The 12,128-nt window shown below is 51.8% G+C and overlaps 1 protein-coding gene across 1 annotated transcript; it reads right to left on the minus strand.

The window, feature by feature from the left end:
- Positions 1-8,468: 8,468 nt before the first annotated feature.
- Positions 8,469-11,324, minus strand: EI90DRAFT_3075387 (uncharacterized protein; the record flags this gene model as incomplete). Its single annotated transcript, XM_039061570.1, is given in 3 exon segments — positions 8,469-8,614; positions 8,626-9,484; positions 9,581-11,324. The coding sequence occupies 2 exon segments, from the start codon at positions 11,322-11,324 to the stop codon at positions 8,628-8,630; spliced, it is 2,601 nt and encodes an 866-aa protein (XP_038911560.1). The 3' UTR covers positions 8,469-8,614; positions 8,626-8,627.
- Positions 11,325-12,128: the final 804 nt, after the last annotated feature.

Raw genomic sequence — 12,128 nt, forward strand, 5'->3', positions numbered from 1 at the left:
GCATTAGGCAGAGGTGGTTTCTAACATCACATGCCAATGTGACTGCGGGGTAACAAATATGATATCAACAACAACAACAACACCAGAGGGTTGTCCAGGAGGTCTTGGAGACACTGTGGAAGAGGAAGCTTTTCCTGAAGCTGGAGAAGTGTCAGAGACTGGAGTATTGTCAGAGATGGAAGTACTGTCAGAGTCGGAACACTGTCAGAAGGTGGATAGAAGGCGGATTGGGTTCTGTCTGAGTTGAGGTCGGAGGTGATGCAGAGGTCTGTTGGAGCACGCATGCGGATATGCGGGCGGAAATATGCGGCGCGTCCGGAAGTGCTGTTCAAGGTTAGCAGAGTGGGATCGCGGCCTCAGCGACTCAGGTGGAGTGCTGTGCCCTGAGCTTGATGTTTGGGGGAGATCCCATATTTACGGATTGACACTCACAGCGGACTTCAAACAAGACTTGCGGGTGGAGCGGACCTGTAGGAGGAGCGCGGACTCTGTGAGCACAGACTCAGAGGGGGGAAGCCCCCTTTGCAGAAGGAGAGACTCAGACCAGACAGGGGGGGTACTCTAGTTGATTTCAGACTGAGGTCCCCGAAAGTATTTCCAAGGTATAAGTAGATAAGAGAAATCAAAAGAGGGACCAGTTGGTCCGGTGTGGAAATAAGCGGAGATGAGCGGGGACTTGTCAAACTAAACCAAGGACAAGAACCTGGGAAATGGGAGGCAAGGAATGAATAAAGTCAAAGCAGATCAAGTACCAATATTGACAGATTAAATGAATGAATAGGAAAGTGCAATAGCACACGGATCAAATGCCAATATTGGGGTGAACATAATAGGCACTCGGCAAGGAATGAATGTTATGTTGCCGAGTGACAAAAATGGCCAGAGGACAAAAGTGGAGGTCAGCGCACGGCGCTGATACAAGTCCGCAAATAAGCGGGGTCGGTGCGGTGCTGACACAAGTCCGCGAACAGAGGTTGATCTGTCAGCACTGTCACACAAGGACAGCATGAAGGCCAACAGAGATACAGAGGGGAGTGGGAGTGTTGACCTGACCAGAGGTGTCAAGGGCAACCAGAAGTGGCCAGAGGGTGCAGAGATGGGCAGAGGGCATGGAGTGGGCAGAGGGTGCGGAATGCATGGAAGCGGGGCATGGCTGTGACCACATAGTGGGAAGCAATGAGTGTGGTTCAGATGGAGACAAGGCTGGCATAGGAACTGGAGGGACTGAATGCCGGGAGCGCCAAGGGCTTGGGAACTGGAGGTAAGGTTGGAATGCCGGCAGGGTCTAGGTTCTGATTGTTGGCCAAGTCTCACACAATAAGGCAGGGGGCCAGACACCAGGTTGGGGGCTGGTTAGGATGGGTTTCGGGTTGGCAGATTCGCCTATCGGCATTGGTTCACCGCTGACGGAGTCCCGGGATTTGTTGGTCATGACAAGAAGTGCAAGTTCAAGCAGACACAGATCGAGTACCTCAGACTTGTCATCTCTGAGGGAAGCATCGCAATGGACCCTGTGAAGATCCAGGGAGTCCTTGACTGGCCAGCCCTGACCAAGGTGAAGGAAGTGCAGTCCTTCCTAGGGTTTGTGAATTTCTACCACCGGTTCATCAAGGACTTCTCAGAGAAGTGTCAGGGCACGCTGCCGCCACTGCCGCCGCCTCCTTTTCCTTTTGTCCCATCCTCTCATTCTCTCTTCTTTCCTTCTTCTCTTTTTCTATCTTTATACAGACGACCTCTCTTTCTTTCCTACCCTTGTAGCACGGATGCATCCGACGCTGAGCACCCCATAGGGGCACCGCAATGCCGGATGTGCTGCACACTTCTACTTGTACTTCCCCTCCAACACTCGGGATCGACCGCAGAACCACCCGCGGTAACCCGGCTTCGTCCGAGGGTGACGTGGCACCTCCACGTGACCCATTCACACATGTATATAAACTAAGCCGAAGCAGGACCGAAGAAGTAACCTTCTTCTCATTTCCCGCTTCAGGCAAGTACCCTAGTTTAGTCTGGCTTCCCACCCTAATAACAATACATTTCCCGCTTCAGCCTAAGAAGCCACACAGGGATGTAAGCCCAAGTAAGGGCTGTCCACTATACGGTCTCACCGCCCCGCTGCCGTCCAGGCCGCTAGCGCCAAGCGCTATGCCGCTACCTCTGCCTTCCTTGAGCCGTCCCTGACAAGAAGGCACACCCACTCCATGCGCTGACCTGAAAGACCAAGGTCTGGAGCTGGGGCCTGGACAAGGACCATGCCTTCCATGCCCTTAAGGAGGCCATCACCACTGCCCCTGTCCTCTCCTTCCCCACCGATTCCGGCTGCTTCAGGCTCAAATGCAACACCTCCAACTTCGCAACCGGTGCAGTCCTCTCCCAGCTCCAGTCGGATGGGGAGTTCCACCCAGTGGCATTCATGTCTAAAAGCTTTACCGATGTGGAACACAACTATGAGGTATATGACAAGGAGATGCTTGCGATCATCCGAGCCCTTGAGGAGTGGCGGCACTTTCTGGAGGGCACCAGAGAGAGAGTTGAGATCTACATGGACCACTGCAACCTGGGGTACTTCTGCATGGCTCAGAGCTGAACCAGCACCAAGCACAGTGGTCTCTCTTCCTCTCCCACTTCTACTTTACCCTCATCCACTTCCCAGGGAAACTCATGGGGAAACCAGACATGCTCTCACGATGTGCTGACCACCTGAAGGGGAGAGACAACAACGAGGGGTTGTCAGGGTCGTGCGTGCTCACAACGAAGGATGCCCCAGAAACCTAATTGATATCAAAGCTGGGGGACATGCCCATCCCAGCACACAGTCATATATACATGGTAGAGGCGGTAACTAGTCAACTAGCTAATAACCGGTAGTATTGGATCAAGAATGATAGAAGATCATGCGGCGTCATAACTGACAGCCGCAGATCGGATCAGATTGGAGATGAAGAGGAAGAAAAGAAGTAGAAGTTGATGGAGATACGGGTCATGTGGTAATGCGCTACTTACGCTAGCAACCCGAAGGCATGCCCTGACAGGGGTTGACGCTCCTCCAACCAACCTGGTTTGAAGCCCAGGCAACAGAGGCGATCTCAGTGGAGGGTGGAGGGGTGGGCATTCTGGAAAGGATATGTGAGGCAAAGGGCCACAACGAAAGGGTAGTGAAAGCCATGCAGGAACTGGGAGAGGGGATGCTGAGGTCAGATGAATGGGAGAAGCAGGGAGAGTTGGTCCTGTACCAGGGGAGGGTGTATGTACCGAAAGACCCGCAGCTTCACCATGACCTGGTATGGCTACATCATGATGCATGGGCAACAGGACACCTTGGGTTGTTATGGGGATGGGGGGAAATCCCCATTCCTTGATCCGTTCTTATAGCGGGATGATGAACGTCATATCTAGTCTGTACCATAACGGGATATGTAATCGATGAGTGATCCCAGTCTTGCATGGGAGTGGATGATCGAATTCCCATCGATCGTGATTGGTGATGTAGTGAGCTATTAAGGAATTGATGGTAGGTAGTCGGAGAGACCAGGACAGACAGGTCAGCCACGGGTACTTGGCACTCCTCAATGGAGCGTACCGTGTGCGAGGTTGCGACTCGTGAGGTGGGTGAGAACTTTGTATAACTGCCATCGGGTACTTGGCGTTCGCAGCGCGAACGTACCGGTAGCGGGTTGATATCATGAGCATGCAATGAGGATTGACTAATGGGGCCTTCGGTGACTTGGCATTCCCAAAGGGAATGTACCATTGGCAGGGGAATATGATGACTGACGAAGGAGGGAACAGACAGTGGATGGGCGGCTACTTGGCGTTCGCATAGCAAATGTGCCGGCATCACAGGAAAGTGGACCTCAGAGTATTCACGATCTCCAAGATCGTGATGTGACGTCATCTGTCGAGCACTGGGGGAGAGCGGAGTGATGAAGTCCCGTAGGGAACAGATTCCATAGGATGATACACATGTCGTGAGTCTTCGACTCATGACCTCGAGTTCTCATGGTGAGGACCGTTAGAGGACTCGACATAACCAGACTTATAAGACATGTTGTGAGTTGTACAGTCACACAGGTTCAGTTGAGTCACAGGAAGGGTTGTTACAGAAGACGACACACAAGACAGTTGTAGAGAGTAGTTGTTAGTTAGTGGGAACCGCCTTCGGCGGTTTCCATACAAGACACGTGACTATCTACAAATGGTAAAGTCGCGGGATTTCCTGCGAAACACAAGTAACCTCGGCCAGCACCAAAACCCCAATGGGGAAAGCTTTGCATGAGGGGGGGGGGGAAAAAGGGTAGAACGAGTAAGGAGGGTATGGTATCGGGATAGAGGATGAAAGGGAGAAAGAGGGAGAGCGATAGAGAGGAGAAGTCTTTGACTATGCGATGGATATGGCCGTTGGAGACTCTGTATCCGTAACATGGGTGGTGGAAAACCCTAGAACTCATCTCCCATGACTACTGGTGGCCCCAGATGGGAGAGTATGTCAGGCAGTACATTCATGGGTGTGACACCTGCAACCAAGTCAAATCCTTCCCCTCACAAAAGGTTGGGAAGCTCACCCCCAATAAGGTTCCCACTCACCACTGGCAGGTAATCTCAGTGGACATGGTGGGAGAGCTCCCAGAGTCAAAGGGCTACAATGCCATCCTGGTTGTAGTAGACCACTTATCCAAATGCATCCACATGGTCCCCACAGTGATGACAATAGACTCAGTGGGCATCGTGCAGCTCTTCCTGGAACATGTCTGGAAGCACCACGGACTCCCAGAGGAAATCCTCAGCGACAGAGGGAGCGCCTTTGTCTCCCATTTCTTGAGAGAACTTGCGGATCTCCTCGGAGTCAAACTCACCCCCTCGACACCCTACCACCCCAAACGGACAGACAGACCGAATGGGTCAATCAAGAGATCGAAGCCTGCCTCTGGGTATTTGTCAACCACCATCAGGATGACTGTGCAGACTGGCTCCTGCTAGCAGAGTTCACTTACAACAACCACGTCCACTCATCCACCTGCCAGATGCCCTTTGAACTTGACACCGGGCAACACCCCAGAATGGGGACAGAGCCCACCTGTACATCTGAAGTGGAGGCCGCTGACACCTTTTCATCGAGGATGATGAAGATGCAGGAGGAGGCAAAGGCAGCACTGGGGCATGCAGCAGTTGAGATGGCCCGCTACTATGACTGGGGCTGCAAGACAGCCCCAAGTACCAGGAGGGTGACCAAGTCTGGCTCAGTGCCCAGAACTATACAACCAACCGCCCCACCAAGAAGCTGGACCACAAATGGCTAGGCCCCTTCAGGATAGTTAAAGTTGTCTCCTCTGCTGCCATCAAACTCCAACTCACCACACGACAGAAGGGAATCCACCCGGTCATATCCATGATGAACATCAGGCCATACTGCCCAGATGAAATTGTGGAATGACCTGTCAACCCCTGCCCAGGCCTGGAACTCATAGATGGGGAAGAGGAGTATGAAGTCAAGAAGGTATTAGACTCCAAATGGCTATGCTGGAAACTCTGGTATCTGGTAAAGTTCATGGGCTGGCCAAATTCAGAGAACCAATGGCTCCCCCATGACCACCTGGTCCATGCCCCCAACTGGATCGAGGAATTCCACTGAACGCACCCCCACACCCCAGGGAGAGAGAGAGAGAGAACCGCCTGGCCGCTTCAAGGTGAAGTGGCTTAAGGAGGGGGTGATGTCAGGGCACACCTGCCTGACCCCACTCCACCCAGTCCCACTATCCTCATCCAGTGCCCTGCCCTCCTTCCTCCCCTTCCCTTCTGCTTCCCTCCTTTCTTCTCTCTTCCTGCCTTTTTTCTTTCTTCTTTCCTTTTCTATTACACAGACAACTTTCCTTGCATCAATGTACATACCATTGACCCAGCTGCAGTGCAACACACCCGGACCCAGACACACTGGGTGACGTCCTGCACACCAGACACTCCTGGGATCTCTTGCAGAGATACAGTGTGGCTGTGTGCATAGGTGATGTGGCATCTCCCACGTGGCCTTTAACCGCTGAAGGAGAGAACAAAGGAAGGTCAGTTGGGAGGTTCAAATGAGACCACCACCAAGCTGTTCCCTGGTTCTTTAGTTAGGATGGGGAAGTGTACTAGTAATATTTGTTGTAATTATAGTACCAATCCAAGCGTTTTGGCTTATTCTATTTTATGGGTTAGTCTAAAAGTTTCTGAGAATTGACTTACAGATAAACAAATTCCTGCGGAGCTGTTCCTCTATTGTAATTTCTCAATTTGTCTGGGTGTAATTCTGTGTAGGATCGTTTTAATTTGGATTTTAACTTGAATTAAATCTTCTACTTGGTGAAGTTTCAAAGATTCTACTCAGTTAATGGGTTTAGATTGTGTCTGAAGTGTCCCTTGAGTTTGTTTTATTTTTGTCTTATTTTATTGCTTGTTTTAACAGTAGCTGTCATATCCGTGCATACCCAACCCCTACCCGATTTCCGGACCTCCACCCTCTTCACCTCCGGAGTCATACCCTACCGCTGCCATTCCGATACTCACCTCCGGTCCTGGCAACACACCTCCTTCTACCCTCCCGTCACCCTCCTATGCTTCCCCCGTCCACTCCGATACTCACCTTCGGACCTGACAACTCTCCTTTCCGCCACTCCTCCTCCCTTACCTTTCCCCTCTCTCCTCCCTCTGGTACTCCTCTGCCACCCTCCCACCAAGTTACGACCTTCCACCGCTGTCCCGTACTTCGTACCCGGACACCTCTCGTACCTTTGCTCCGAGCCTCCATCATAGTCCCTACCTCAGACTTTGACTCCACCTCAGTCTTAATCCATTGCATTGGTGACCTCATACTACGTAAACACCATTGCCAATATCCCTCGGACTTTCAACCCCGCCTCCGTAACCTCCGTAAGCTCCGCAACCCCTGAGCTTTGCGGATCGCCTTCGGCACTTTCACCGCTTGTAATGTATCTCTCGCCTTTACCCCCCATCCCTATTTGGACTACTGCTTCTTCCCATTCTAGCCAGTTAGTCATCATCCCCACTTCTCCTCATCCTCCTGCCCCTCTGGGCCTCGCCCTCCCTACCTCCTTTCGGATGTATCACAGGTCCTGCCTTATGACCTTCGGTACCGCTCCGCTTCTTCTACCCTTTGTTCCCGTTCAGACGTCTTCGTTCCGATTCAGTACCCTTTGTTTTCCTTGTGCTTTTGCCCCCTCCATTATATATATCGGTGCTTGTACATACTCATTTTGGTTCAGTCCGAAATCGACCTGAAATGCCCCCTAGAGACTTCCTGCTCACCTACTGTGAAATTAAGGACCAAATGGACAAACAGCAATGGCACAGCGCTCCGCTTGAGTCACTGAGGCCAAGGTCCCTCCACGCTAAGTCTCCGATTCCACTCCGGAGTCGTCTGTTTCCGCCCGGTTCTAACAGTATTTCGGACTCCACGTTGCTGTTGTCTAGTTCCGACATCGAGCACCTGGCGCCCGACTGCCTCCACCTCCCACAGTCGACCGCACCCTCTGTCTTGGCTTCGGGTAAGCCACCCATTCCCCCACCTTCCTTCTTCCTCGGTCCCTCGTCGCTTCGCAGTACACACCACCCGCTGCGTTGCAAGAGGGCTAGCGGCTCTCTATGCCGACTAAGCTCGTGGGGCCAAACTCTCCTAAACTCTCTACTTTCTCTCTAAACTTCGCTTGACTCGATCCTTAACTCCGTGGTGGGTTCTCCGGGATTTCCGCAAGGTCCGGGCTCAGCGTCCACTACTCACTCGTTGTGAGCTAGACAGCTGCCCTTATTCCTACTGTTGGAATTCCACACACTCACACCAACTCTAGCGCGTCCTAGCACCTTAGAGAAAATTGGGGGAGGGGAGAACTTTTTTTCAAAAATCCGGTATGTACAGGATTATAAGAAATAATTATTTTTAGAAATAATAGATGGTGAATATTGGTACCATATGGCACCTGGGTACCTTATTAGGCGAAATAATAAAAGGGTAACAGTAACAATAAAAGAATATCAATCAATAACTGAAATGATGGTGAAATATGAAAATAAGAGAAAATAAGCGATATCTCAATGGATTTACGGAATTAAGAGCCTAAATTGGAAATGTAGCCGGAGATAACTCTCACGCAGCCAATGAGCATTTTTACCAATTTATTAGACGCCGTGGGAACGAGTGAGGCTGGAATTCTGGGTTGCCGCTTGAGATTCCCACGCCCGCACATACTCGTGACCTGCCATGCCTAACATGCCCAACATAGAACTCCGTCAAATCTCCACCGATTGGGACGTTCTTGGTATCGTCAGAATCATACGAATTAGCACTATTTTTGGATACCAAATTTGTACCAAGTCGTCGCGTGAATGAAAGTCGTTTTATAGTCGTAGAAGCGGGTATCCGAGCCGGCTCTGCGCGTGGGCGATTATCCCGCCTACATACAGGCCTAGCTCTTATTGTGGTCCCTCACAATGCGCATGAGGTCCCCTGAGAATGAACGACTCGTCCTGCGAGCATCGACAATTAAAGTTAAACCATAAATGTCTTCCCGTCCCCGCATAAATATTTCCAAACAAAATTTCCGTCCTCATCCTATCGTACATGGTCATGACTTCCTTCACTAAGTCCTAGTCTTCTTGGACTTCCTTCCTCCCGAGGTCAATCTGTCTACCCCGCTCTCGCTGCTCTCGCTACTCATCATCGGGTCATCCTTGAAGTACAACTTCCCTCGCACAGACCCTGAGGTTCCGGCCACCGAGGGCCTCACCTCGTCTCTTTCCACGATCTTTCCTTTCCGCATCTCCGTCTCTCTCGTCGCCGATCTCTCTCGATGGAACTGTCCTCTCGCCAAGTCCATCCACAAGTCAAAACTCGAGCTTGCCTGCCTCACACCGCCCTTCTCGTCTAAAGTAAGGTCTGGGTCGGGAGGTCTCAACTCTTCGAACCCGAACTCGCTTCCGTCACTGCTCTCGGACTCCATGTAAAGACTGCTCCGCCTGCTAGGAGGGTCTTTAGGCTGGGCCACTCCTGCCACTCGTTCTTTGCTATCGCTCGTCCACGTCTCACTAATTCCGTCGCACAGAACTCGACTAAGCTCAAGGCCAGGAGGCCTTAGCTCTTTAAACTCATGCTCACGCGCTACTCGTCTGGAATTACCGTCATACTCGAAAACTTCATGAATAACACCGTCCGTAATCCTCGAGTCACCGCGCTCGGCTGGAGGATCCGTTGACTGATGCACTCGCGCCAACGTAACCGTGCTGTTGTCGTCTCTGACATCGTTCTTCCTCGTCGTTCTATCTTCGTTCACCTGCCTCCTCTTGTCTGTTCGCGTACTCGCATTAACTTCCAACGTTCTCTCGTTCGACTTCTCTGAGAGGGTGATGGTGCCCTGGACTAACGGGGGTGTGGAATTCCTTCGCCTCTCCACTTCTAACTCTCGTCTCAACTTGGTCACTTCCGCTGCGTGATTCTCAACTTTCTGAGCCGTCTCACGATCAGACTTGGGCTCCATGGCTACGGTTCTTGGAGGTGAATATCGCCCAGGTGCAGGAAGTTGAAGATGGGGTGGACCAAACAGTCCTCCTGATCCACGACTTCCTCTCTGGTGCTCCAATCTCCGCTGCGTCGCAAACTTCCTGTCTGACTCTAAGGCTTTCGCGGCATCCTCTCTTCCTGCGTCGTTGGGGTAACTGTTCTGTGCCATGTTGCGCTCAAACGAAAAGCTGCTCGTCCTTGTACTCTCGTTCTCGTCTAAAACTGTGGCCACAGATCGCGTAGGTTGTGCTTCAACGAATTCGATCACGTTGCCGCCCTTCTGAATTGGTGGCTGCGCTGCGCTTAACTTTGACTCCGTGGGCGCTTCGATCTCTAGATCGCATCCCAACAACTGCTCTGAACTTCTCTGCGCTGGATCCACGACAACTGGGAATGTGTGCCAGGGCATGAAGTAGCCACAGGGGCCGTACATCTTCCACAGGTCACCCCGCATTGCCGGAGGATCTTTCGACTGAGACACTCGCGCTCTAATCTCATCTCTAACCTCGTCATCGTCAGCCGTCTGATACGAATAATCGCTAGGACTGAAGCTGAGAGACTCCTCAACCACAGTAGAGCAAGGGCTGAGAGGCCTTAGCTCTCTAAACTCAGCGTCCTGCTCGCTGTAACCTGAATCACCAGACTGTGAACTATCTGCGCACTCGACATGCTTTTCGACTATGCTAGAGTGAAGGCTGGGAGGCCTAAGCTCTCTTGACTCTGTCTCTCGTTCTACCGTCTCTGTCTGAACATGAACCGCTCGCTCAACTTTCAAACTCTCTGGCATTGCAGACTCGCGCGATCCGGGCACATCTGCTGCCATCGCGTCTGACAAACTCTCGTCGCTGATCTCATACTCCGTCGTGTCAAAGGAAACTCGTTCTGAGGTGCCATCGTGGCCGCTGCTCATCGTACTCGACTCGTCGTCGTCAAACTTAAACGATATTTCGTAACTTGGTTCGTGTGCTCTGATCTGACTTCCGTGAACTTCGTCTAGATCCGTCATCGAATCGACTGGGGACTCTGGCGCAGGGACGATCGCGCTCTCTCCTAATCTAACTCCATGTCCGCTGGCCAGTGACTCCGTATCACGTCGTTCTCGTACGCAATCAATCTTATCGTCTCTGCTCATCCGTTCAAACGACTCGTCACTAACTTGACTTTCCTGTCTATCTAGGTTGGCAATCGACATCCGTTCGTCATCACAACCTGAATCCACACTTGGAATCGCGACATCTTCTCTAATCTCTGAGTCGATCGTCAACTTGGTGCTCATCCCACATGAACTACGACGAAGGCCTGGAGGCCTGAGCTCTTTAAGCTGGGGCTCTCGCACTCGGGGCCTCACTCGACTACCGCGCTCAAACGTCCGCGTAAGTCTCTTATCACTTCCTAATCCCAAAACTTTCGGCGTTACTCGATCTGCTGACGCGATCTCTGCATCTACGTTGACACAGATAGCGAAACCGTCCGTCCGTTCCGTCTTACTGACTGGATCGCCCTGGGCCGAAGTATACTTGGCCTGATCGACATCATCACTAACTTCCACGTCGAGGTTGGCTATCTCTTTCGAAATCGATGAAACCTCAGTGTCCATCGCTCTCACTTCCACTTCTCCTTCTACTTCTACTTCTTCGTCTTCTTCGTCCGTCATGTATTCTACCACATTTGTCTGTCTCGTAGGAATTCTATGAATTTTCGTTGCAGCAGTCAAACGTTTGTTGAGCTCGTAAGAAGTCCCAAAGATCATTCCCAACGGAATGGTGACGTTCTGGTCCATCAAACGCTCGAACAAGTCGTCGTTCTTGACGCGTTCTTGCAACTCTGACGCAAATCGATACGCTGGAACTGACTTCTGTCTAAAACTCGCCCGCTTCGGGTCCCGCACTTCAACGTTCTCAGGCAACTTCTTAGTCTTACTCGAGCTGGGAACCGCTCTCGGGTTCGACGCAACCTGAGGGTCAGCTCTCTGCTTTCCCTTGTCTCGCGAAGCTGGCTCTTCTCGATCTACATTCATTCTCGATGGACCACTCGACTCTGGAGACGGTCTCTTAAGAATAACCGGTGGCTTAGCCGGCAGTTCAACGTATGCCCGGCTCGGTGGCTCTGCGTTCTTTCTCAACTCGTCTTGCGGTATCGATCTAACTTGGGGTGGGGGTGGCTGAGGACTCATCGGCCGTTCATATGGCTTCGATCTCGACGACCTCCCCTTCTCTTTCTCCGTTCGCTCGGCTGGAAACACTTCGTACACAGCATCTCCTAACCCTCCAAACTCGTGAATCGCTGTCTCAGACTTGCGCATCCATTCTAAGTTGGCTGTGGTGCGCATCGCGGCTTTCTGTCTTATCAATCGCGCTAACTTCTCTTCTCCAAAAGCATGCGGTAGTCTACTGCCATCTGCCATAACCAATCTATTGGTGGCATCGAGCTTCAACACACCCGCCGCTAGGAATGCTCTCGTCTCGGGGCAATCCTTAACTCCGTGCCCCTCGTCCTCACACATATAACACTTTAACGTTCCGCCCGTGGACACCTGAGGTCCGACTCTAGGTCTTTCGTGCACTCTAGCAAGTTGAATCGTCAG

This window comes from Cantharellus anzutake (assembly GCF_015039405.1).
Source record: "Cantharellus anzutake strain C23 chromosome Unknown EI90scaffold_61, whole genome shotgun sequence".
Lineage (NCBI taxonomy): Eukaryota > Fungi > Basidiomycota > Agaricomycetes > Cantharellales > Hydnaceae > Cantharellus > Cantharellus anzutake.